This window comes from Xenopus tropicalis, chromosome 5 (genome assembly GCF_000004195.4).
Source record: "Xenopus tropicalis strain Nigerian chromosome 5, UCB_Xtro_10.0, whole genome shotgun sequence".
Classification (NCBI taxonomy): Eukaryota; Metazoa; Chordata; class Amphibia; order Anura; family Pipidae; genus Xenopus; species Xenopus tropicalis.
This window is the reverse complement of record NC_030681.2, coordinates 30489850-30516063: the sequence shown is the minus strand read 5'-3', so window position 1 is coordinate 30516063 and position 26214 is coordinate 30489850. Positions and strand designations below refer to the sequence as shown.

At 39.9% G+C, this 26214-nt stretch overlaps 1 protein-coding gene across 1 annotated transcript; it reads right to left on the bottom strand.

Moving 5' to 3' along the window:
- Window positions 1-1439: 1439 nt before the first annotated feature.
- On the bottom strand, window positions 1440-25531 carry ppp3r1 (protein phosphatase 3 regulatory subunit B, alpha). The gene is given in 6 exon segments (NM_204069.1): window positions 1440-3304; window positions 3925-4109; window positions 5208-5267; window positions 8679-8855; window positions 13388-13427; window positions 25374-25531. Coding segments are annotated over 6 exon segments (513 nt in total). The 5' UTR covers window positions 25377-25531; the 3' UTR covers window positions 1440-3256.
- Window positions 25532-26214: the final 683 nt, after the last annotated feature.

Here is a 26214-nt window from a genome sequence, read left to right as displayed (position 1 = left end):
GATCGCCGAAGTTGCCTCTCGAGTGGGGTGTCATATCGGGGAGTTTAGTCGCCCGCAACAAGGGAGACTCGTGTGCCAGAGCCCTAACAGGAGCACCACCCGGGGGTATTAGGTAAACAATTACAATCTCTGGGGGGGGGGGCGCGCATAACTGGGTGATTATAACTTTCCTTTAAACAGCACAGACAATGAGGGAACTGCCCAAAGGCTTACAATCTATAGGGGTGGGGATAGAAGATACACTAGGTATTAAATGACTGTAGGGGAAGTATATGGTGGGAAAATATTGACAGTGTTAGTGAAGGGGTAATGGCTCAGCAGGCTGTGACGTGAAGAAATTGTGCTACGGGATATCCGTTTGCCTAGCAGGTAGGTGTGTAGATGTCACAGAAGGGTTTTGAGGGAAACACTGCAGGGTAGGAGTGTGTCCGACTGGAATGTGCTAATGAATTCCACAGGTAGGGAGCTGCTCTGGTGAAGTGTTGGAGGCGAGCACGTGAGGAGGTTACTAGGGCAGAGGAATGTTACTAGGAGTGAAGTGGTCGATTTGGAGTCTATCTGAAGATGAGACCTACAATGTATGGTGGAGCATTATTACGGAGAGCTCTGTAGGGGAGTATGAGCAGTTTTAGTCTGTTGCAAAATGTACTGGTAGCCAGTGTAGGAGAGGGTTGCAAAATCTAAGCGGGGGATGATTAATGAGTAGACTAATCAGTATTTGTTTCCTGATTGAGAAAGGGGGGTGTTCTTGCAATATAAGAAGAAGTGGAAGATTCTACAAGGGACTGGATGTGAGGAATGTGAAAACAGAATCAAGTATAAGTCCCAGACAGCACCCTGCACACTAGAATGTATGATAGAGTTATTTTCCGTATCACACAATGTTGGGGTTCGGCTTGTGTGGGTGGCTGTGTGTTTGAGACGGTTTTATCAAAGAGGAGGAGCGGTTATGGTAGGATCCAGGCAAGGGCTGTATAGTGGCAGAAGCAGCAGAGAGGTTAAGGAGTATTAGAATGGAGAATTCTACTTAGGATTTAGAACACAGAAGGTCATTGGAGACTTTGGTTTGTGCTGTCTCCATTTATAGCGTCATAGCAGCTGTGGGGTGGGGAGGAAGGGCAACTGAACCAAATCTTTATCTTACAATCCATCCACTAGAACAATTCATAGGGAGGGGGGGGGGAAGCACTGTGTCCCTATAGATCTCCCTCCACCCAAAAAATAACATGAAACAGGCTGGAAACAGATTAACAAGTTTCATCTTTTTATTGATACAGTATGAAGAGTACTACAAGTCTCTACAAGTTTTGGAGCATGCAGGAGAAAAAAATGTTACCATTCAAAACCATTTTCCCCACACAAACTAAGAAAAATAGAAATTAGAAATAAAAAAAACCCAAAAAGCTCCAATAAGGAACAGTTTGCCTTTTTTTTTTTTGTTTGTTTACGCCAGCCAAGATATGCACAAGCAAGAGAAACAGAGAGCCTTTGCTAAAATGTATATATATATATATATATATATATATATATATATAACACAACTTATGTACAAAACAAGAAAAAAAGAAAAATCCAAAATTCACAAAAGGACTACTTTCCCCAGAGTACATGGCAAGTGACAGTGGAACAGACAAGCACCGGCTGGGAGCATACCACACACACACGGACCCCGAGGCAGGGAAGTTACATGTAGTGGGGGGAAAAGGGGTTTCTTCTTTTTATTGGTTGAACATTAACATGTACCAAAGTTTGGCAAAGGTTCGTCTTTCTTTTTTTTTTTCTTTTCTCAAATATATATATATATATATAATGCAAATTATGTAAACAAGAGGAACATCATTTCAATCGATCTACATGCAAAACTCCATGTCATGCAAGGACACCAAGCACCTTGATCTCTCGCACAGAAAGAGCCTTAGATGTGCAGCACTGAGTCGAAGGAACAGCTACAGTCGTTGCTTAATTACGCGGTGGAAAGAGCACTTTAATGTGGCCAATGGCGCCACTGTGCCACTTCCAAAGCCAAAGAAGAAAAAGAAAAGAATATGCCTTGAAACTAGGGTTTTTGGATTTTTTTTTGTTATATATTTAAGGATTTTTTTATTTATTTTTTTGGTATTTTTGTTTGTATATCTATGTTATGGCCAATTGTACCAGCGCAGAAATAGGAGAGGTGAGAACACTCCAGGAAAAGAACCTATCAGCTCTCTACTTTTAGATCACACATAGAAAGTAGTAAGACAGACATGAACATGAAGAGTGTGGGGAACTGCCAGGAAGAACAGGGAGGCAAGGGCTCAGCTGATATACATATATATTATCTCAGTATTACCGGTCACGCTGCCTGCAGTAATGCGTATCCGAAAATTGTTAGATATCAATCAACCGGGCAATAAGTGAACCCACATTGGCCAACAAGCAGTCAGTGTTTCCATCATGGCACCATCATGACGGTTAAATCAATATAGTGGAGTTTAATCTGAATAATCCTTGGCATTCACCAAGAAGGGTGAAATGTAGTGAACTGCCAGGTATCAGAGCACTAAATAAGGGCCCGGTCGCTATGTGCGCAGCTGAGTGATTCTCTTGCCAGTAAAGTCTCCAAAAAGCAAGATACACACAGTGCCTTGTAATAGAATAACATGTATAAATTAAACAGACAAAGTTTCCTGTGTTACAAAAAAAAAGTAAATGAGATTAACAGGAAGCAACGACGGCGTTGTACCAGTTAATACACAATCCTCACAGGAAAGCAACGCGTTGAGCGGACACCCAGTTACAAAGTATACATTCTCCTACCATATATAAAACTGTGTGATCTTTGCTTGTCATGTAACAAATGGTGTACATTCTGCTTGGCACTTGTACTCTAGTTTTGTTTGACTCAAGTATATTAAATTAAAGCCCACCTAATGACTACATAGAAAGCTATATATATAGATTTTTCTTGTTATAAAAGATGAAGGAGGAAAAAAAAAATAAATAAAAAGCCAACTCCCTTCCTTTTCTCCACCACAGGGATACGCTCTTTCCCATCTGGCTGTCCTTCAGACTTTAAAGTGCTACACTGAGTTATTGAGAGAATCAAAAAAAGTTCAATAACACTAAGTTGGCTTCATGAGGCTCGTGTTGGAAAATGTGGCTTCACAGAGAAAAATACTTCCATTGAAAATACACAGAGAGCATTGCTGGACGTCTTGAGCAGATCTTCAGAGATGGAGAAGAAAGCAAGTGTGTTGGGTGCTGCTCAGGTCAGTCACACATCCACCACCATCTTTTTGTGGATATCTAAGCCTCCTACGACCTGGAAGAGAGGAGCACTCCCAATCGTCAGTGCCTACAAATGGATACCCTCTCTCTAGATTATAGGAGTTATGTGCCAGTAGCGAAACCTGCTAAATCTGCAAACTGCACAATGCATTCCTAACACAAATGTACTGTTGTGGTAGCTTTTGGAGACAATGGGATTGCTTACTGTACCAATATGGCTATACTCTGTTGGCCAGCTGGCTCTGGATACCTGGAAAGGGCTAAGAATTTTTAGCACACAATCACTAATCAGCAACACAGCTATTTTTCATAACAATTATAGCAATGATTATTAGCCTAATAAGAATTAGGTTTAAGGGTGAAGACACACTGAGCTACTAGTAGCAGCTACTTTTTCACAGCTACTAAACTCCAGAAAATACTGAGAACTGCCTCTGCTAAAACACACACAGAGAAAATGATCAGTAAATGATGAGCATGGTCTGTTTTAGTAGCCACGACAAGTAGCTTCTACTAGTTGCTCTGCGTCTCTTCACCCTTAGATTTCAGGCTTGTACAAATGTCTTGTATGGCCATTCTGATCACGAGGCTTCTAGCTGGACGGACCTGGCTATAAATGGAGGGTAGGTGGGCCACACAAACTAGCATACTTACAGCACAGAATTCTTCAAAGGATATCCTTCCATCCCCATCTTTATCTGCATTGATAATCGTTTTGTCTACTATTTGCTGTAACTGAGTGTCTTTGAGATTGTTTCCCACCATCATCTTCAGTACCTGGAAAAGCTCACCATTGGAGATGTAGCCATCCTTGTCCATATCATATATACGAAAAGCAACTATAAGAAAGAAAGAAATTATTTCTTTAACAGTTCTACAAACATGCAAAATATACTCCATATTAAATTCTGATTTTTCCCTTAGTTAGTCTTGAAAATGATCTAGGGGTTCGGATACTTAATGGCACACTTACAAATGCAAACTGAGAGCCTAACTGGAGGCAAAAGTGAGAGCATGTTGATGCTAGCATAAAAGCAAGGATATCTGGCAGGATCCCCTTAGCAATTTGCATCTATTTCTGAAACTCATTTTTGGTACCTGAATTGGACAGTAATGTTGCCGACGCATGCTATTAGCAAATGTAGTGCAATTTCCCAAAACAAAACATATTTTGCTTCTGGATTGGTGCATGGAGTGGACATTACTTAGCAGGTACCTGCTCTTATGCTGCAGTTTCATTGGATAAACACAGCACGGTGGGGTTTGCTTTCAAAAATTGCCCATTGTATGACAGTGAATAAAGGCATTTGTCTATAAAAACAGCAGCAAATGCACTTTCCTGAAACCAGTTGAGTGTCTGTATTGCTAATGATTTCTTCCTTCTCAGTTAAACTAAACTACAATTAGTCTGGGAGGTTACCATCAGGGTAAAGACACACGGACACACATATAGCTACTAAATTCCAGAAAATACCCTGCCATAGACAGTACTGCTAAAACACACGTAGAGACAGTTACCAATAAATGATCAGCATTGTCTATTTCTGTAGCCATGACAAGTAGCTGCTACTAGTAGCTCTGTGTCTTTACCCTTTCTACATATACTGAGAGGTGTCGCCAGAAAATGTGGTTTAGCCAAATATATGGTGTGTAGCTGACTATACCACCCATGCTCTCATGTTATCTGGCTGTAGGCTAATCTGCCTAATCTGGCCCAACACAAGTGGGCTAAAATAAAATCTCTGTATGTACGGCCAGCTTCTATCTTTCTCGATATTTCACCTCCTCCCTTTGCTGCCTTCTTGTAATTCAGAAATATTTAGTTATCCCTCTGAAAATAGTGCATAACTGGAACATTTTTTAAAGGTTTCTACATAAAAGTCACAAAATCTCTGAATTACATGCAGAATTTGACAGAATTCAAACAAAGCACTTACACCTCAGTTTCTGCTCCTTATCACCTTTGACGCTGAACTGGGACACTCCTTCGATAAACTCTGAGGAAAGAGGAAGGGAGGAAAAATATATATAGAGTTATTTCCTTTACATGTACAGAAAATGATCAGCACCAGGTTAATAATTTTAACATTAACTGTTCTAAAATCTATTTTGTGTCTATTTTAAACAGTTAACCTCTATTTGGCCCCAAAACCCTAACACAAAGCTATGTATACACCAGGAACTACTCAGCCCATAATGGGGGGCTCATGTATTGTTTGTTGCTATTCTACCTGTTTTGCCTTGTGACCATCATTCAGCCCCCCTTGTCATATTACTATGTTTTTAGACAACTAACTTCAAATAGAGATTACAGGTAAATGGTATCATTTCCATTTGCAGCCATATAAATACTCACGCGGCCACAGTCGCTGTACTGCAGCAGTGTAATCGGGTTCTATGGGCTTCACAAGCAATGGCAGACTGCATTTGGCAGATTCCCAGAGAACCCTCGCTACTTATGTGCACAGTGGGAATCCTGAGGCTGTTATAGCAGCAAACAAAGGACCAACTTGGTATCAATACCGTAGGTTTGGGAATAAGTTATCAGACTTTCGGGCATATAATGTATTAGAGGGATTTGACAGGGTTACTTTAGTTATTTTAATCACAAGGGTCTGGCTTGGGCACTAGTATGAAGTTGTGCCCTTGAAAGAGAAACATGTAAAGTGATCTCAGTCTGATGCAACAGCTAAATGCACAGAACCCGTGGGGCTCACAACCTATTAAAATGTGAGACCCACTCAAACAGTATGGCACTTCCATTACATTCCCCTGATAAGGCATGGGGCAACTATGAATAATGTAGCCGTGAAGGAATATAGTAACCTACCCAAACTAGCTGTGCAGCTAGCTACACTGGAAAGGCATTTAATCATACGGGGGGGGGGGGGGCATAATCAGCATATACTGCACCAGAGGAAGGACCCCAGAGGTCCGAAACGTGTAGTGCTATGCATCTTTAAACCAATAAAACAACACAGAACGCATTTGGCTCTCCAGTGGATTTTTTTATTTTTACATGGTACCTATTAGTAGGCCTGGCGAAACCTACACCATTGTGATTGAGCACCTTTACCGAGTTTGACTTTTTGTGGCACACACGTTGTAGTTTTCCTTTATCATAATCAGTATCCACCCACAAATAAAGGGGCAGTGTATTCTGTATGGTCTCCGTAGCCTGACACACTGACTGGAGTCAGTCACTCAAAATATACATGTGCCAGTTACTGTTATAGGGAAAGGTATTTGCACAAAAAGAGAAAGGATACCAATGCCAGTAACTATGAAACACTGCTGATATTCATTCCCAACCCCTACTAGATAATTCATATAGAATGTATTGTTAAACTATGATGTACTGAGCTATTTACTTCTGTCTAGTATTTACCTAATTATTATTCCTAATCTATTTCAAGTGGAAATGTAAAATACTATCTTAGTAAAGGAAATGTCAGGGGCACAGCACTGGGGCCAAATTCTACTGATTATCTGATCACCCCACCAAGTAATGAGATAAGTTGCCATTGCAGTTTATCACCTACTAAAAGCTCTAGCTGCTCGTGTAGGTTAAAGTGCACTAAATATGGATACAATTAATAAAATGTCCTAATAAAAGGGGAAAATAGACTGAATAAATTCTGTGCCTGTTATTATTACAGACTTAAAGGAAGAAAACACAAATATGTTTACTGCAGCTCTACAAGTAGGCTAGGGGTATATAGCAAACTGCCAGTGGAAGCACACATAAATAAAGCTACTGCCATCCTATGCTGGCATAAATATGTCTGCCAGCCACAACAAACCCATGAACGCAATATAACTGATCTTCTAAGGCACGTAAAAGTTAAAGGCCAGCACAATGAGTATTTCCGTTTATTATTACTATTATATTTTCTTTAATTCATGCTGCCATATTCTGCAGAGCTTTACAAAGGTTATATATAATTCTCATCAGCTGCTGCCCCAGCAGAGCTTACAATCTAAGGTCCCTATCACAAAAAGGCCTCTGCAGTCAATTTCTTTATCAGAAGCCCAGAAATCTTCCTGTACATTTTTAGAGGGTGGGGGAATATAGAAGTACCAGGAGAAATTTAGGCACAGGAAGAACAGACAAACTCCCTGCAGATAGGGCTCTGGCTTGAATCAAACTCCTGAGCAGCAAGGCAGCAGATATAGATATATTATATATATATATATATATATATATATATATATATATATATATATATATATATATATATATATTATATATATATATACAAAAACAAAAGAGGAGCACACCCTATAAATAAAGCAAATGCCCTTGGTGCTGGTCAAATATTATGGTAGACAGACAGAGTACCGCACACAAAGGGACTTTGTAGAGAAAACAAAAATATTTATTGAAAAAAATCCGACGTTTCGAGCACCAAACTGTGCTCTTCCTCAGGGACAAACCAGGTGGTTTGTCCCTGAGGAAGAGCACAGTTTGGTGCTCGAAACGTCGGATTTTTTTCAATAAATATTTTTGTTTTCTCTACAAAGTCCCTTTGTGTGCGGTACTCTGTCTGTCTATATATATATATATATATAGATAGATATAGATAGATATAGATAGATATAGATAGATATAGATAGATATAGATAGATAGATATAGATAGATAGATATAGATAGATAGATATAGATAGATAGATATAGATAGATATAGATAGATATAGATAGATAGATATAGATAGATAGATATAGATAGATAGATATATATATCTATATATATAAATATAGATATGCAGCAGAATATAGGTACAAATTACAATTTCCTACCCTAATGTCTGCCTTCCTTATAAGCCTCCCAATATATGAGACCATCCACATCTGTAAACAGTGGGTATGATCCAATGTGATTACAGAATGCTGGTTCTCCTTGAAGGTACTGTAACCTGATCAGAGCTTAAGAATGCATGTAAAGCCAAAGAATGAAAATGCCTAATTTTACCAGTCTTATGGCAAAGGGCTGTTGTCCTGCTTCCCACAGCTAACAAACAGCTCTGTACTGCTTAAATTAGAACTCCCCCCGTCCCACCATAAAATTACCATCTGAGCCTCTCAGAGGGCCACCCCAAGGATGCAGTATATTGAAAAGTATTTGCTCAGGTATAATGAACCACACTATGCCCCAGAAAAAAGAAATGGAATAGGGTCACATAGGGACAACCAAGAATCTAAAGTAGGACATTTTATGAAAAGACAGAAAGAGTGCTATGCCATTAGACTAAAAGAAATAAAGGTTATTTATTCTTGGCTACACTTGCCCTTTAAGGTAAATTTGGCATTAAAAGAGACAAAGGAAAATGCTTATATGTCTGGATAGAACAAGTCAGTAATTTTTTTTAGCACCACAAAAAATTAAAAAATACTAAGTTCTCCAACCTTTAAAATCTACTTCTCCGTTTCCATCCGTGTCGAATATGTCTATTACTCGCTGCACAAGAGGGTTCTGTTGAAGCTCTGGTAACGACATGAACTCCTCCACACTCAGGGAACCAGAGTTGTCTAAATCCAGTTTCTTGAACCTTTTCCCTAGCCTTTTGATCTCATCAGCATCGACTGCAAGAAAGAACAAATAATTATGGTTAATTGCATTTCCCAGATGATCAGGAATATACCTACTACTTGGTTTTTGTTTCCTGCACACTAGAGTAGCGAACGAGTGCCTTGTACAATCGGTATAAGAGACCAGAGAAAAATGTGAAACGATTAGACCAATTACCTTTCTTTCTGCCAGCAGTCGCCATAGCAGTGAAATCTGAGGCTCACTCAGAACAGTGCTGACTCTAAAACTAAGCAGTAAAGCACAGCTAATACTTTGGTAATTCCTCACGATCACATGGCGTAATTAATGCGGACAAGCTAAGCACGCTGACCGTCACTTTATGCAAGTGCAGCGAGACAGAGATGAAACACTGAATACAGGGCTCTCTGCAATGGTGTAATTACATTTAAAAAGACCCTAAAATTCATTAATTCATTACTGATTAATATATGAACTATAAATGAAAAGGAAGCGGCCATCCTACCAGTATACAGTACAGTAAGGGCTCACTCCCAAGGGCATTTATACGCCTGTTGAAGGGTCAGTTTGCTTAGCTATAGTCTGTAGATATGTGGCTAATGCAGGCCTATTCATAAAACTGAGCAGAGCTTGTGGCGACAGCATCAGCCCTGTGTGCTCCAACAGCTCCAGCGTGCATACATAGAAATACATTTCTTTCTATCAGCTGCAGACACAATTCATTTCCCCACTTAAACTCTCAGGTTTTACTTCAGCAGAAAAGATGAGACAGTGCCTCCACCCCATAGGAGACATGTAATCACAGATTGGGAAATTTTCCCATTTGTGGAAGGGAAAGTTAAAAAAAGGAAGGGAAAATTAAAAAAAAAAAAAAAAAAAAAGCCCCCAAAGTCATATAAAATGTTACAACCTGTACAGAACAAAAATAAATGTTTTACAGCCTTATAACTAAATTGACAGTGTGGATTAGAGTTACAGTACAACCCCCATTTTAATTTTTTAGGGGACCAGAAAATATGGTGCAAAATCCATGAAAATGTAAAATCAGGGAAGCTTATTATGTGTTATATATTGGGGGACCACAAAACAATGATGTAAAATGCAGGAAAACTTAAAATCAAGGGATGTTAAATTGTTTCACTGTAATTCAATAATACAATTTATGAGCGACCTGTAGGCTCCAGAGTAAAGCTGGCTATACATGTTCAGATTTTTCTTCTTCCGTCAAACATTCGGATATCGACCATATGTTGAAATGCAACAAAATGAAACTAACATTCGGACTGAAACTGTAGGCTAAACTACAGATCCCCATTGTATGAAAATTATCAGGACGATAATTTGGAGCCCACAGACACGCACAAAAATGGTACAAAGCTATGCTTTGTATGATTATATGAGAGCTTGCATGGCCAGCTTTAGTCTGGGGGCAGGCAAGCAACATGCTCCTGGCATTAGCCTCACATATTAAATGAATTGCTTTCTATGGGGGCAGCTGTAGTGGCACCTGTCATTAGCTAGTGAATGGAGATGCAATATTAGGCTGCCCTTGCAGGCCAAGAATCACACAGCACACTAAACAAATAAGCAGTCTATGTTACCCATTATGGCCCCCAGACAGATCTATGCACCCACACCATCCCAGGCACATGAGGGTTGTTCTACACGTGACAGAGGGTCTTTAGGCTTAGGCCTATGGGCACATGGGTGCATTTTCTTTCCACTGGCAAACTTCAGCTTGAAAAGGCCACTAGCAGAGAATCTGCCCTATGTGCCATTAACTTTAAAGAGGACCGGTCATCCTAAGAAATAATTCTTTTGAACTTGTAGGGCAACAAACTTTACTCATGATAGAGATATATATATATTATATAGATAGATAGATAGATAGATATATATAGATATAATATACACAATATAAGTCTCGTTTCCTTCAGCCTTGGACTTCCCAATCACAGCAAGCAGGCAGGCGCCACACTGTGGTTTAAGACAAGCTTTGCTTCACCCCAAAATCTTGTTTATATGCCAGAATGGGCATGCAATGCCCGTACACAGGATACACAATAATAAAGGGTGAGGAGGGTGGGGAAATGTGACGAGGGCAGTGACATCTAGGATGTGCTGGATGAAAAGTAAAAACAATTGCCTGAGGCACAGAGGTGGGGCAGGCAATATATGACTAACAGCTGAGATTTTTTAATACCTTTACAACAGGTATGGATATTTAATTAAAAATAATTTGGGTCACTGCCCAGGTGCAAATATGCCCAGTGATTAAAAATGAGCTCGTGTCATTTGTCAGAAACCCATGACCTGAAGCTAGTTTCTGAGCCTACACCTTAGAATATTCCCTAGAATAAAATGTCTTAATATGTAAATAACACCAACAGATCTACAGTGATACAGACTCCCCGTAATGCTGCACACTGGTCTTCTGCATGAACTGGGTGTTGCATTATCAGCAAGTTCTTCCTCCTTCGCTTCCTGCTTGAATACAGATTATCTAATATCACGTCGAACTTCTCTGCAAAAGATAATGATCTGCCTTGTGTAGACTTAATAACAGCCCAGTAACTTAAAGTGTGCACTAATATGCAATTCACAGAAATAGAGATTTACTTCTGTAGACTTTCTATTCAGCCAGTCAGTGTTATAGTACAAAATGTTAGTTAGAGGGCCTTTATAACGGTGATCTGGCCAACTACTTACTAATGTGTATATGTGCCGACCTCCAGCATTTATTAAACTAAATACAGACCCAACCAACATCCAAACCCAGACTATGAATCCAGGGTTAGATGGCAAGTTTCTAAAAATATGGTCTCATTGCCTCTATCCAGATGAACAGTTGGGACCCCCACTACCAATGCCTACAGACCCCAGCCCATAACTGAGGAAATGCTGAACAAGCACAGTTCTAGGTACTGGAGTCAATAGTGTTGCACGGCAGTGCAATTGTCCTGATTCTGCCTAATGCAACAAGCAGTGACAGGAAGCCAGATAGGACATTAAAAAGCTAATGGCCAATATGGGCTTGATTACCCCATATCTGCAAAAGCACAGAGAATTCAGGTATGTTTATTGACCCCTAAGTAGTGTCTGGCAAATTAGTCAACCAAGAAGTAGCTGGAAGAACAGATCAAATTAGACATGAAATAGCATAACAAAAGAAAAACAAAAAACTATGCATCAAAATTTTAATTGTTAACATAGCCTGGCCCCCTGTTCTCCTGCTGATCTGGCTGACTACTTTGAGACTAAAAATACAACATTAATTACAGCCTGTTTTCCAAATCCCACAATTCCCTGCAAATGTGACATCACAGTGCAATGCATTGTGGGTTATGTAGTTCCTGCATGCTGTCTGTAAACTGTGGAGAAGTTGTTACAATTTGTAACATCAATGTTTTAGTCCCGCTTTCCCTTCCAGGATTTTAAATGATGCAGAAAGAGAAGAAATGTTCTGCAGCTGGATTTCAGCATATACAAATGGTATTTAGTCATACTTTTTGAAGGACAGTGATAGGTATATTAAGGGGCACATTTACAAAAGCACGAACGCTCCGAGCGTATTTTTGCCGATTTTTTCGGGCATCCGCACGACTTTTTCGTATGGCGCACGACTTTTTCGGACGTTTGCACGAAAAAAACGGAAAGGTTTTACCGTTGTTTACAATTGTTCGGTACGAAAATTTTTGTGACTTTCGGATCGCCAATACGATATTATCGTGACTAATACGATTTTTTCGTAAGCATTTTCGTGATATTTGCGATCTTCCAAAATTTTCGTTTCCAATACGATTTTTTCCCCATTCGTGATTCGGATTCGTGGATTAGTAAATGTGCCCCTAAGGGTTTCTGTGCAGGGCTCTTTAACAAATTTTCCCATACACTTTTCTTCCCCCTAGGCCAGTGGTTCTCAACCTTCCTAATGCCGCAACCCTTTAATACAGTTCTTCGTTTTGTGGTGACCCCCAACCATAAAATTATTCCGAAGACCATCGGAAATATGTGTTTTCCGATGGTCTTAGGCGACCCCCTGTGAAAGGGTCGCGGCCCACAGGTTGAGGACCGCTGCCCTAGGCCCTTCTTTTCCCCTCTAGGGAGGCCTGGAGGCTAATATGGTGACCTGTAAAGACAGCTATGGCATAGCAACACTGAAATAATAACAGAAACATTTGCAATTGGACTACAAACTTATAAATACTGAATTGCTGCTCCACATAACAGCTGTTTATTGCAGAGATTTCCCTCAAAGATTGTGTTGGTCAAGTTAATAAGCTCTACTGAAGCCAGCAGGGTCCTGGCATTTTCATTACTTAGAGACAATGGGACTGATTAACATAGCTTCTTAAACTGTACCAGGGTAGTTCCTAATAGCACCAAGCAGCAATTTAGTTTTAATCAATCTGTATCAGGCCAAGTTTATGTTAGTATATCACCCACTTTAAAATCCCAGACTATTCAGAATAAATGTTTTGTACAGATTTGTTATGGTGTTATTGTACTCCCATAACCCAACGATGGTGCCGTAAGATACAGTCAACAATGCAGAAAAGTTACTTACAATGTGAGCACATTTCCAGCGGATAGCTTGCTTCATTTCCCTGAAAGAGAAAAGAATTGACAATAAGAACTAATACATAAAAATGATACAGTTTAGTTTTATATAACATTTGAAGCATTTCTAACCTAGTATTTATACTACACAAGTGCCACCAATAACCTGTAAACTATATTCTTATACGGTGCCTTATACAGGTATAGGACCCATTATCCAGAATGCTCGGGACCAAGGGTATTCCGGATAAGGGGTCTTTCCGTAATTTGGATTTCCATACCTTAAGTCTACTAAAAAATTAATAAAACATTAACTAAACCCAATAGGATTGTTTTGCATCCAATAAGGATTATTTATATCTTAGTTGGGATCAGTTACAAGGTACTGTTTTATTTCTACATAAAAAAAGGAAATCAGTTTTAAAATTCTGAATTATTTGCTTATAATGGAGTCTATGGGAGACGGGCTTTCCATAATTCGGAGCTTTCTGGATAACGGGTTTCCGGATAAGGGGTCCGATACCTGTAATTCAGAAAAGCCATGAATGTCCTGTAAATTATATCCTTATAAACAGTGTTTATTGATGTTTCCAGTTATAATTGGTGCTTAGCAACTTCATTTCTATCACACGACTTAATGATAATTCTGTACTATAAGAAATAATGTACCTCTTGCTGTAAAATATGAGGATATTACAAATCACCTTAGAGTTGCACAACCTGTATATAAGCCTTGTGCCTTTATATGGTCATGGTCAACTCCTAGGTGACTGAATATCCTAATATATTACAATAGGGGGTACATTATTCACTATATAATTTAGGCAATGCCCTGATTCACCCTAACCATACCCAGAGGATTATAAACGTGTTTCAGAAATTCTGAGGTAACACCCCCCCCCCCCCCCCCATCAGTTTACTTTAAATCTGACTAACTTGAATATAAGTAGGGAGTCAGTTATTTGGATTATACAGATCAATAGATTTTAAAAGGCAGGTCTTAAAGTGAAACTGACATCTAAAATTAAACTGTTTTTAAATATATCATAACATTGCCTTTGCATAAACGTAACAATGTTGCCATAAAATTACTTCCTGATGCTTTTGCATTCTGTGTCTGATCCCCTATGTCCCTCAATAAGGGGGCTGCCATATTTGTGCAGCAGGAGTCCGTTAGCATTAGAAGCTATAACTGACAGGCTGAGAAGGGACAGTCAGGTTTAGGAACTTCAAGTAACAATTACTCACAAAAGCAAACTTCTCCATGAAAAATGATTAACATGACCTATAGGTAACTTTTTATGTACATTAATATTTTGAAAAGTATCACTTTAAAATAAAGAACCCTGACAGCAAATAACACCTTTTGGGGTGCAGAAGAATTATTATCTTGAGTATAATACACAAATCTATAACATTTTCATAGATTTTCACCAAAATAATAATTTAAGGAGTTAATTCCTTTAAACGGTTTCAGTGCAAATGATGGGCTAATAGATAATGTGCCAAAACACGGAGACCTTCCTCAGTACAAGTGTCTACATTGTAGAAACGCCTGTTGGCAATGGCTGCTGTAGTAAGTAGGCCAGAAAGCATAATCACAGAAAGTATCCACTTCACAGCCTGGCTACGTCACTTCTAGATAACTGACTTAACAGATGTCCGAACAGACAGGGCCTCAACTCAGCTGACAAGATGATCTCCTTATGGGAAAGGATTCCCCCTCAGAATATTGTGTTACCGACCTGGCCAAGGAATTGCACACACGCAGCAGGTTTTAAGCATGGACACACACGTCGCCACCTCTATGGAGCTGGGGCACGGACAGAACATTCTGAGATACTGAAATTACTGAGCTGTATTTATCTTACAGAGGGTCTCTGGGCTATCACATTTGAAAAAAATTATAATTTAGAAAAAGAAAGTGTGTCTGTGCAAGTTTAATAGACACAAGGTGGGAGAGGGCGTTCTTAAGGAGATGTTGAGTGAGAGAATTTTGGCATTTACCATCCCAGGGTTCCCCCTCTCTATTTGCCAGTATCTGTTTCAGCCTGAGACATCTACAACATGTGTTTGGGCTCTGGGAGATTCCCTCTGTATGCTGTAATGTCTCCTTTTTAATGCTGCAGAGCTTAATTAAAATAAAACTTACTATATAATGCCAGGAATGCTTTATTTACACCCTAGAATTCCAGAGCACATTTCAGCATGGCACTTTGCAGACCTTTCCGGCTCTAGGCTGAACCATCAAGTAGTAAATGGCGTTTTTACTTAAAGACATTTTATTAAAAGTTGTTGTTATCCTTAAAAATAATAGAAAACTGCAATTGCACAAATGATTTGAAAACGCATGTAAAACGGTGATTTGTGGCTTTACCTCCAATCATGATTAAAGGGGAACTCTGGTTCTAAACACAAAAAGCACCACGCAACACTAAAACCCCTAATATACCTATCACTGTAATCTGCTACTTCAAAAAATATGAATAAATACTATTTTTATATGCTGCATTCCAGCTGCAAAACTGCTCTTCTCTTTCTGCATCACTTGAAGAGTGAGGTACTAAAACATTGGTGTTACAAATTGTAACAACTTCTTCACAACTGACAGCATGCAGGAACTACATGACCCACAATGCACTGCACTGTAATGTTCCCTTCCTTATTGATATCAGGTGTGCAGGGCAGGCTGAGGACAGTCGATTACTGCTACTTTTTTTTTTTTTGAGTCTCAAAGTAGTCGGCCAGATCAGCAGGAGAACAGGGGGCGGGGCTTAGGGAACTGTTCCATACCATGTTATTACACTAAAAATCATTAAAAAGGCTGCATATTTGTTAACTCATGTATAATGCAAAGTTGCTTAAAATTATGTTTACTTTTCAAAAAGCTTAGGTTGTATTTGGGTGGAGTTCCCCTTTAACCCATTTGTAATTTTTGGCATAAACAGTACAAAATGGAGGAAGTTGTAGGAAAAAAATCAGAATTGTGATTTGGGTTTATTATGCAATTTTTGTGCAAATGCATGATTTTTTTTTTTATGTGCCCCTGGACTAAAAGGAATATTTATTGCTCCACAGGAGGGGGGAAAAATGCTAGAAATCACCCCTGTTCATATTGAAAAAATTAGAACTTCACTTTATCTTCAGAATCTTAGATTTCTGGCCAATTGGATTCAAGTTAAATCCTTCAAGATGGGATCTGTAAAATTTCCCAGGTCTTTCACCTTAACAGTTGACTTGCAAAAAATAGGCTTCAATGATTCCTTCACATCTCATCTTTCACATCATTTTCACAGTGGTGCAAGGGTTAAGTTCTGCCTTGATTATATATATCAATCATCTACCTCATTGAACTAATTTGAGTATAACCCTGTGGCATATCTACTTAATTGCACCACACCCTCTCCAATTTTCCTCTGCTTAGCAAGGGCCCAGCTTACAAAATGAGCCCAGTGTAACAAATATATTTCTAACAAATTAATTTAGGAAATACATTTAGAGCCAACACAGGGTTACATAAATTTTCATTCATTATGAAATAATGACTTTGGGTGGAGATCATCTTTAAATTTTTCGAGGCAGTTGACAATTACAGATGTAACAAGGAAAGTGTGGGGAATTACTACTTGTGGTTGAACAGTGCATATACCAGAATAATACCAATACGGAAGTTGTGTTATAATTCCTAATAGGAGTTCTCTTAACCCTTGTAAGGAGATTGCAAGACTAAAGGAGAGCTGTGGGGGATATAAGGAAGGAAGTGGGAACCATCTTGCAGCTTGGGTAACACTAAATCAGCAAAACCTTTTTAGAAAAATTAAGGCAAAAGGGACATTTTTTCTATACAAAATAAAGGACAGATGAATAAGTCCTATTTATAAAAAGAATGCTTTTTCTTATACAGGTATTAGACCTTTTTTCTGGAACAATGCTGTCAAACTTGCTACATATCATGGGCCCATTATGTCTCATAGAGCGTAACTGAGGGACACATTATGTTACAATGATGATATCATACAATGAAGTCTATGGAGCCCTTGATTAGACTGGGGGCCATAAAATCCTTTGGAGGGCCACATCTAGGTCGTGGGTCCTGAAGTTTTCCATATAAGGGATACTTCCATAATCTGGATCTCCATACATTAAGTTTGTGAAAAGAAGATTATTTAAGCATTAAATAACCCAATAGGCTTGTTTCGCCTCCAATGAGGGTTAATTGTATCTCAGTTGGGATCAAGTATAAGGTACTGTTTTATTATTACAACGAAAAAGAAAATTACTTAATTTTCCTAATTTTTATTATTTCCAGATAATGGATCCAATACCTGTACAACATTTTAGTTAACAGGCATGAAGCATGCACTTCAAGGCCATACGAGAAAATTCAAAACACTGCTAATCGCTCTGTAAACATGGCAGTGTTGATACAGGTGTCTGCAGCAAAGGAAAGGATATATTCAATAGCCGAGGAGATAGGAACGGGCCCTGCTTGCCCTACACAGGCAGATTGGTGCTTGATCACATTTCCCATTATGACTATTTGTAATGAAGCTCTTTCTCACTGGTCAGTCCCGAAGAAATGCCGGCCAACAGATGTCTTTCAGACGCCCACCTTACAGAGCAGGCCTGTTCATGCAAACACTGTCAGGCTGGCAGAGCCTCCTACAATGCATCCCTGTGTAACAGGGAACAAACAGGGCTTTTCCAAGGGAGAGTAAGTATATTTTCCTCAGACCTGCCTTTAGTGCCCAAAGAACTTAGCACAAAGGGCTGCTGGGTAATTCTTGCTGTGTTCTCAGTTTTGCACATAATAATCTTCTCTCTCCTACACTTTATATAAACTTCATAGGCACTAGCCCACAGATGCCTATACAGGTGTAGGACCTGTTATGCAGAATGCTTGGGACCAAGGGTATTCCGGATACGGGGTCTTTCCGTAATTTGGATAGCCACACCTTAAAAAATCAATTAAACAATAATTAAACTCAATAGGATTGTTTTGCATCCAATAAGGATTATTTATATCTTAGTTGGAATCAATTATAAAGGTACTGTTTTATTATTACAGAGAAAAAGAAAATCCTTTTTAAAATTCTGAATTATTTGATTAAAATGGAGTCTATAGGAGACTGGCTTTCCGTAATTCGGAGCTTTCTGGATAACGAGTTTCCAGATAAGGGATCCCATACCTGTATATAAATACAGCCCTATTATTGGGCACCTGGCTCAACAATCAGATCATAGTGTGGCCTATGGCCAACCTTTAGTAGAGGACTGCATTAAAGAGCTGATTCTTGTCCGCCTACATATTTAGACCTGCCCAATAGAGCAGGCCAGATACGTAGTAAAGGGATATTGTCATGAGTTATATTTATGGTATACTTTTTATATCTAAATTACACTATTTACATAGCAAATAATTCACTACAAAAAAAATACAATTTTTTTCTTAAACCAACAAATGTATATTTTTTTAGTTAGTAATATTGGTGTGTAGGAGCCAGCTCAGTGCATTGTGCCTGAGTCTGAGCTTTCAGAAGGAGCCAGCACTACACATTAGAACTGCTTTCAGGTAACCTATTGTTTCTCCTACTCCCATGTAACTGGAGGAGTCCCAAGCCAGACTTGGATTTCTTACTATTGAGTGCTATTCTGATATCTACCGGGAGCTGCTATCTAGCTACCTTCACATTATTCTGCTGATCGGCTCCTGGGAAGGGGGGATATCACTCCAACTTGCAGCAAAGCAGTAAATAGTAATTGACGTTTATCAGAGCACAAATCACGCTAGCCCCATGTGAAATTTCAATATCATATATATTTATGCTTCCAACAAAACAGATTTCACTGCAGGATTCTGCTGGAGAAGCTCTATTAACTGATGCGTTTTGAAAAAAAAAAACATGTTTTCCCATGACAGTATTCCTCTAAAATCAGCCAGATATCAGGCAGGCAGGCCATCAGGACCCTATAATCAGCCCCATAAGCTACTGACTGTCTAAAAAACACAAAGTGTGTCCCGTGTCCTATTTCATTCAACATTGTACTGTGCCAGGCTAATCATTGAGCTGCAGCTAGTAGACTGCTGTATTGCATCCAAATCCACACAATTACTATTCTATACCACAATGTTAAATGACAGCATTTACCCAAACAAATGTAAGCACCGATAACTGAACTCGCAACAGAGTTCTCCAATTATGGTGAAGTGTGAATGCCTCCTCTAAGGCACGCTTAACATGAACAAATATGGTTAATGGCCAACAGAATGACAGCACCCAATAATGGGAAATAGTCATGAAACAATAGCCACCATTCAAGCTTCCATTACAAATGGATTTTCAGCTTCAGCCCTCCAGTAATTCCGCCAAGTCAGGATGTCAAGTAAAGCCAAGCGCAGAGCAGGTATGAGACAGGTGACTGGTGTATCTGAGACAGAGCAATGTGTATGCTATTGATGCTATATGATATTACTACCACTAAAGGTAATCCACACTTTGGACTCTCACACTCCTGGACACTGAATGTTGCGTAAAAAATTATCTTCAAAATGGCCACCTGACACGTTTTGAGCATCACACACTTAATCATGTCTATGCCACCATCATTTTTGTCTTTCGCACACCTTTGCAGCCCAATATTTATTGCGGGGACACCCTCTAACTCTAAGCAATGTTACAGATAAATATACTCATATGGATATACCATTCACCCATGGGTATAGCTAGGACAACAAATTTCACCCTTATCGACATATAAAAGGTGAGCACATTTATGTATCAACCATTGAAAAGCCACAGAGACACAGAGCTACATAGAAATAGACCCAGACTGGCAATCTGTGGATTCTGGCAAATGCCAGAGGGGCTGCTGTAAGATGCCATAGTCAGTCACTATTTAGTGAGATAGTGGGGGCTGTTTGGACTATATTTAAAATGCCAGGGCCTATTTTGAAACCCAGACCAGGCCTGTGTAGTACTTACCAATATCACCCTATGCTGTATAATTTTTTTTTAACGATAAAACATTAAACTCACTAGATTATCTCCTTATGGCCACAAGAGGGCAGTCTTTCGGTGCCAACTAGGGAGGATATTACCATACTTTCAACGACTACGGTCACTAATGCAAAAATGCATATCAATAACATTCTAATTTTAATTAAAGGGATAATTTCATTATACAAAAACCTACACAGACCAATTAGGCAACAACACATTAGATAAACAGTCTATATATGAATCTATGTCCATACAGTAAGTTAATAAAATCACATAGTGGATTTCATTTTAGCAGCTGTTTTTTAATGAAAATTTCTTTCTTTATATACATAAATATCCTGGAGTAAACAAAGGTGATATAGCACACTAGCTTAAGGGTAGGGTGTATTTAAGAAAGTGTTGGCAAACCTCACTGCCTTCGGCAAGTCAATTTACTGATGATGTTGGTAACCCCTTACTGTCAATCAATGCCAATTATCACACTCCTCAAAGCCAACTAGGATTCCCTGCCCCCTGTAATTTGTACCTGCAGTATATCATATGGAAGTGCCCAGCACACTTAATGGCCTGTGACTTTGTCACATTCAGAGCTGTAAATAGACAGAGCAACTGCAGCAAGGCCAGAGGAGTCACACACTGAAGTGAATCTCTCTTCCCTACCCAGTTCACCATGATATTTCTCATTTTTATGTTGTTCATTAAACACGATTATAAAGAATTCTGTATGTTACTTAAAAAAGATATAGTGCCCCCTTTAACTAGCAGTCTTAAGTAGGCAACCCGTGATCCCCACGGAATGAACTTTAACCTTGGAAGCATAGAACCTATGTCGCCTGGCAATAGCATCAGGTTTGCTGGCATGGATTTTAAAGTGGTAGCAGGCAAAGAGTTTAAGATAAAGCACACTAGCTTAAGGGTAGGGTGTAGTTTTTATCATCTTTGTTTACTCCAGGATATTTATGTATATAAAGAAAGACATTTTCATAAAAAAACAGCTGCAAAAATGGAGTCCACTATGTGATTTTATTACCTTACTGTATGGACAAAGATTCATATATAGACTGTTTATCTAATGTGTTGTCGCCTAATTAGTCTGTGTAGGTTTATAAAGAATTCTGTATATTATTTAAAAAAGGAAACATTTAAAATTCACCTTTCATGCTCCCATTATATAAATAAGAAACTAAACTGAAGATATAGTGCCCCCTTTAACTAGCAGTCTTAAGTGGGCAACCCGTGATCCCCATGGAATGAACTATAACCTTGGAAGCATAGAACCTATGTCGCCTGGCAATAGCATCAGGTTTACTGGCATGGATTTTAAAGTGGTAGCAGGCAAAGGGTTAAAGTGAGTTTGCTGTGCATCAAACAGACGTATTGGGCACTAAGCACTGACTGCTGAAGTTTGTACTAAAGAATGCAAAGGCAAACTGGCTTTACCAAATGGCAATGAAAAAAAGCACATATAGGCAAGGGGATATGTGAAGGGAATTTATCCACAGAAGTTTCTGGCCACATCTAGGATCTGCTACATTTACTCCATTTACTGTGCCACAGTACACGGTAGAAGAATGTTAGGCACATGGTATATTCTTAATTATGAAAGCATCACAGAGCTGATAATTCATTACCTAGCAGACCCAGAAAGATGCTGCTTGGCCAGGTACTGCAGTCATCATACACCCTGTGGTGCTTACAGGACGTGGCACAAAGATTGAACATCTGTGTGTATGATCTATGCTATCACACCTGATTAGGATATTGTTTCCCTTTATTCCTTGACCTAAAAAAGCATTTTGGATCACCACAATCTTCTCCTTTCTTTGGTGGATAGGAATTAACTGCCCTATAGCCAGCTCCATTTACACAGGCCAGCCATCACTCTGGAAAAGCAAGCCCAGCCATGGGCTTATGGGGCACTTAGGACAGTCATATACCTGCCCAAGGCTCAAACACTGAAAAGAGGGAAAAATCAGGGTGCTGTAAGAGTGCCATTACTTCTTTAGGATAATATAGGGGTCACTGTCAACTGTAAACAAAGGAAAAGGCAACCATTCTAAAGCTTGCCATTTGGACACATGTAGGAAAGAGAATGGATACCTGCATAATAATGGCTAATTTACTCTATAACATGTACAGTATCTCCTTTCATGAGTCTTTTTGTTGGTGGGTGGAACAATAATGTTTTACTTTGTACCTGAAAGGGAAACCATGGGCCTTGTGAGAGATTCCATTGTCTGAGGAACTGAAGCTGGAGTGTTAACACATGAAGGAGATATTGGAATTCAGTAATAAATAATGCAGTCCTTTTTGCAATGTTATTTCTTAAAGGGATGCTGTCGTTTATTATTCATTATACACTACACCCTTTTTTACCCTTTAAGTTCTGGTGATTGTAGCATCATGGCGGTTTTGAGGATTTCTCTTCAACCTGAAATATTCTGGCAGAGAATACAACCCATCTGCCATTGTTCTTTAAAGGAGAACTAAAGCTCAATGAAATTAGTATACAAACAGTACACCTTATGTGCATATTATCTCTTCCTGAAGAGTGGCTCAAGCCTATCTTTTCATAATCAGCGCAGAGCACACTGAGCATGTGCCATGCCACTGACACTCAAAAGATGGCCTCATGTAATCAGGAGACTGAGAACAACTTTGGAGGCCTGGCTCATTGCAGTTGAACGGCTACTGAGCCTGGGGTACAGCATAGTACAAAAAGTTCAGTATATATAACATATGGCATTTCTAGCAATATTCTGTGAAATCTTTACGATTGTTGTCTTGGGATTATTAAATGCTTTAATGCAGTATTTGTTCATGATTCACATCAGTGCCTGCTCTAGTTAAATTTACAATATAAGGTCCCTACCACTTTCACTAGAAATGGTCACATCAGCTGCCAATTAACCTGCCTATATGAGTTAGACATGTAGGAGGAAACCCACACAGACAGAGGGAACACACAACCCCCCTGCAGACCGTGTCCAGGTCAGAACTGAATCCAAGACCCCAGCAACACAGAAGTGTCTAGCAATGAGCTACATCACTCTCAGGATCTTTCCCTGTGTAGTAAATTGTAAATATCTCATTATAAAATATAAATCTCATATTATAAAAAGTATAATTACTTAAAAATTCTATTTACATAAAATATGAATAACACGATTAAATATATCATTCTTTATACCATTATTTTCTATAAGCTCACAATCTTCCGCAACTATATGTCAATAATGAGTGAGACCTACAATACTGTTGCTCTCTTGAAGACAAACACCTGCAAATACTAACAGAGAATATCTCAGCCAACTCAGTCAACTATGTAATACAGCAGCTCCTACTGAAATGCATAAATATTAGGGTTTTGAAAATCAGCGTTTTGTGCAACACAGGGAGCTATATATCCTCATTGCCAACTGACTATGAGTAAAGAAAAAACACGATGTGATGTGCCAACATATTAAACAGCACTAGACAATACACACCATACATACTCATACAATGAGGCTTTTAACACATATAATGAGGCAGATTTCTCTCTCTATAGACATACAAATATAGATATCTATATACACGGACTAACACCCTAATGTAAAATAGAAGGAAATGAGCCCCATGATTATATAAAGGTACAGGGTTGCGGGCTAAGTGCTTTAATACAGGTCTTGGCAGAATATTTTCTGCTGAATATGTACAGCTAGGTATATCACTTAAACATATAAACTGAATATAGTGAAATTAAGATATAGGGTTAAGTTATTAATTCCCAAAGGATTGCCAGGAGCTGCCAATAAGTAATATGCATTTACCGGTTTGATTCATCATCAGTTCTTTGCCTCTGGCCTATGCCTACACGTTATTAGGCAATCTCTTCATCTAAAGCATAGGAAACCCTGATTTAACAGCTAAAAGGAGCCTTGTGCTCATGCCTATCTACATTGCTGTAGGCAGAGTAAAAGCAAAAAGTGCATGATGCAGCACGCCTAGATTGCAAGCCTTTGGTGCAAGAGTTCCATTTCAGTCTGACCAGGAATGCCCAGCACTATCTGTACATTGCGCACCCCTGTGCCTAGATTGTCTGCTTCCCTCTAGGGCAGAGAATGCAATAAGGGCAGAAACATGAACCTGATTTGCATTAGAGGGCGTTATTTTTATTGATAGAAATAATAGATATTTTAGAAAGGAGAGATCTGCAGAGAAAATAAACATTCTAGTGCCTGTACCCCTCCTCTGTGCTCTAGCCCCTCCTCCCCTGCACTGGATCCTGCGCCACTGCGCTCATTAACCCCTTAGGCGGCACAATCCCCCTACAGTACAAGAGCAGCTTTGCAGCACATTAGCTGTACAGTTAGCATCTGTCAAAGCCAAGCGAGCCCTCTCCCTGCCTGTGCATCATTCTCAGTGTGGCAGCCAGCACTAAGCCATCATTGCAGCAGGTACATTGTAGAGAATGCATTAGTCCATGAGAGAAGCCACATTGGCTGTTGCACACATCCAGGGATCCTGCCTCTCCTGTAGTGATGGAGTATATGGCTAGAGCTAACGGGATTACTGAAGGGCTATCCCCTGAGCATGGGAGTGGACCTGCCGAACACTATGGCTGTGACCATGCGTCCCCCTTTCATTAGGCGGCCTATCGAGTGTAGCAAGTTGCGCTACTGTATTGGCGCATTACTACGAACAGCAGGTGGCGCAGCAAGGTTACAGGCGCACCGTGACATGTATGTTTACATATGTATATGATGGCAGGGCCATAGCGAGTGGCACAGGGATATGGAGCCTACACCCACCCAGAGACTCAGGCGCACTGCGGACATGGGGGCAGGGGCATTCACAGGCGCAGGTCTCCTCAGGCCTACGGGCCGGCATTCCACTTACTCCACTGCCGCCCAGCCCCATGGCCCTGGGGCTGCAATCCGCCATATACACAACCGGGTAACAGCCAGTGAGGCCGCCCTCCTACTACCCTCCCCCCCTTTCTTTTCTCACCATGTTGGCGGCTGAGCGGCGCTCGCTTCACTATCACAGCTCAGGTGTCGGCCTCAGGAATCCCCGGCACTCTCCCTGTTCCACTCGGTGCTGCGGAACAAGGCTCAGGCTGGGCGCACAGGGCGGTTGTAGACTGACCCGCAGCTTCTAGTAGGGGGACAACGAGTAGCAGCGACAGGGAGAGAAAGAGGCGGAGTCGCACTGACGTAACTAGACAGATAGGCGTGGCTTCAGCTTCGTGGTCCGGGTGTTCCACCTAGACGCGCCCATAATACGCTTGCCGACGTCATCACGTCGCTTGTAAAGGGTGTTTGCCGTCCGAAATAGCTCATCGGTTCGCCATATTTGTTAAGGGCATTGTTTATTTCACGGTCCAGATCCTCGGTGCCCCCTGTTATAAATAAAACGTCACACAGCCCACATGCTAAGAGGTTGGAATCTAGGAACATTTTCGCGTAAAAAACAACTATATCCTCCCTGTCGGTACTTGATTATGTTGGTATGATGGGCAGGGATTGTGAGCCTTTTGCAGGCATCAAGTTACCAACACAATACAGGCTATGTGATGGCTTTACATTGCAGCTTACACTATGCAACGTTTCAGTACCAGCATTATGAAAATGGTTCCAGACTTATGAAAGAAAATCATGAATCTAAAAAAGCCCAAGCCCAGCTGAATGGGCCCAATCCTTATATTGATGGTATGGTATATATATTTTGCCAGGGATAGGTCAGGTAGGCCATGGCCAGCAGCTCATATAGGCCTGTGTATTGTCAGTTTAACACTGAAAACTGCGTTATAACATAATGGTCCAATAACACTGATATCTGAAATGGTCAC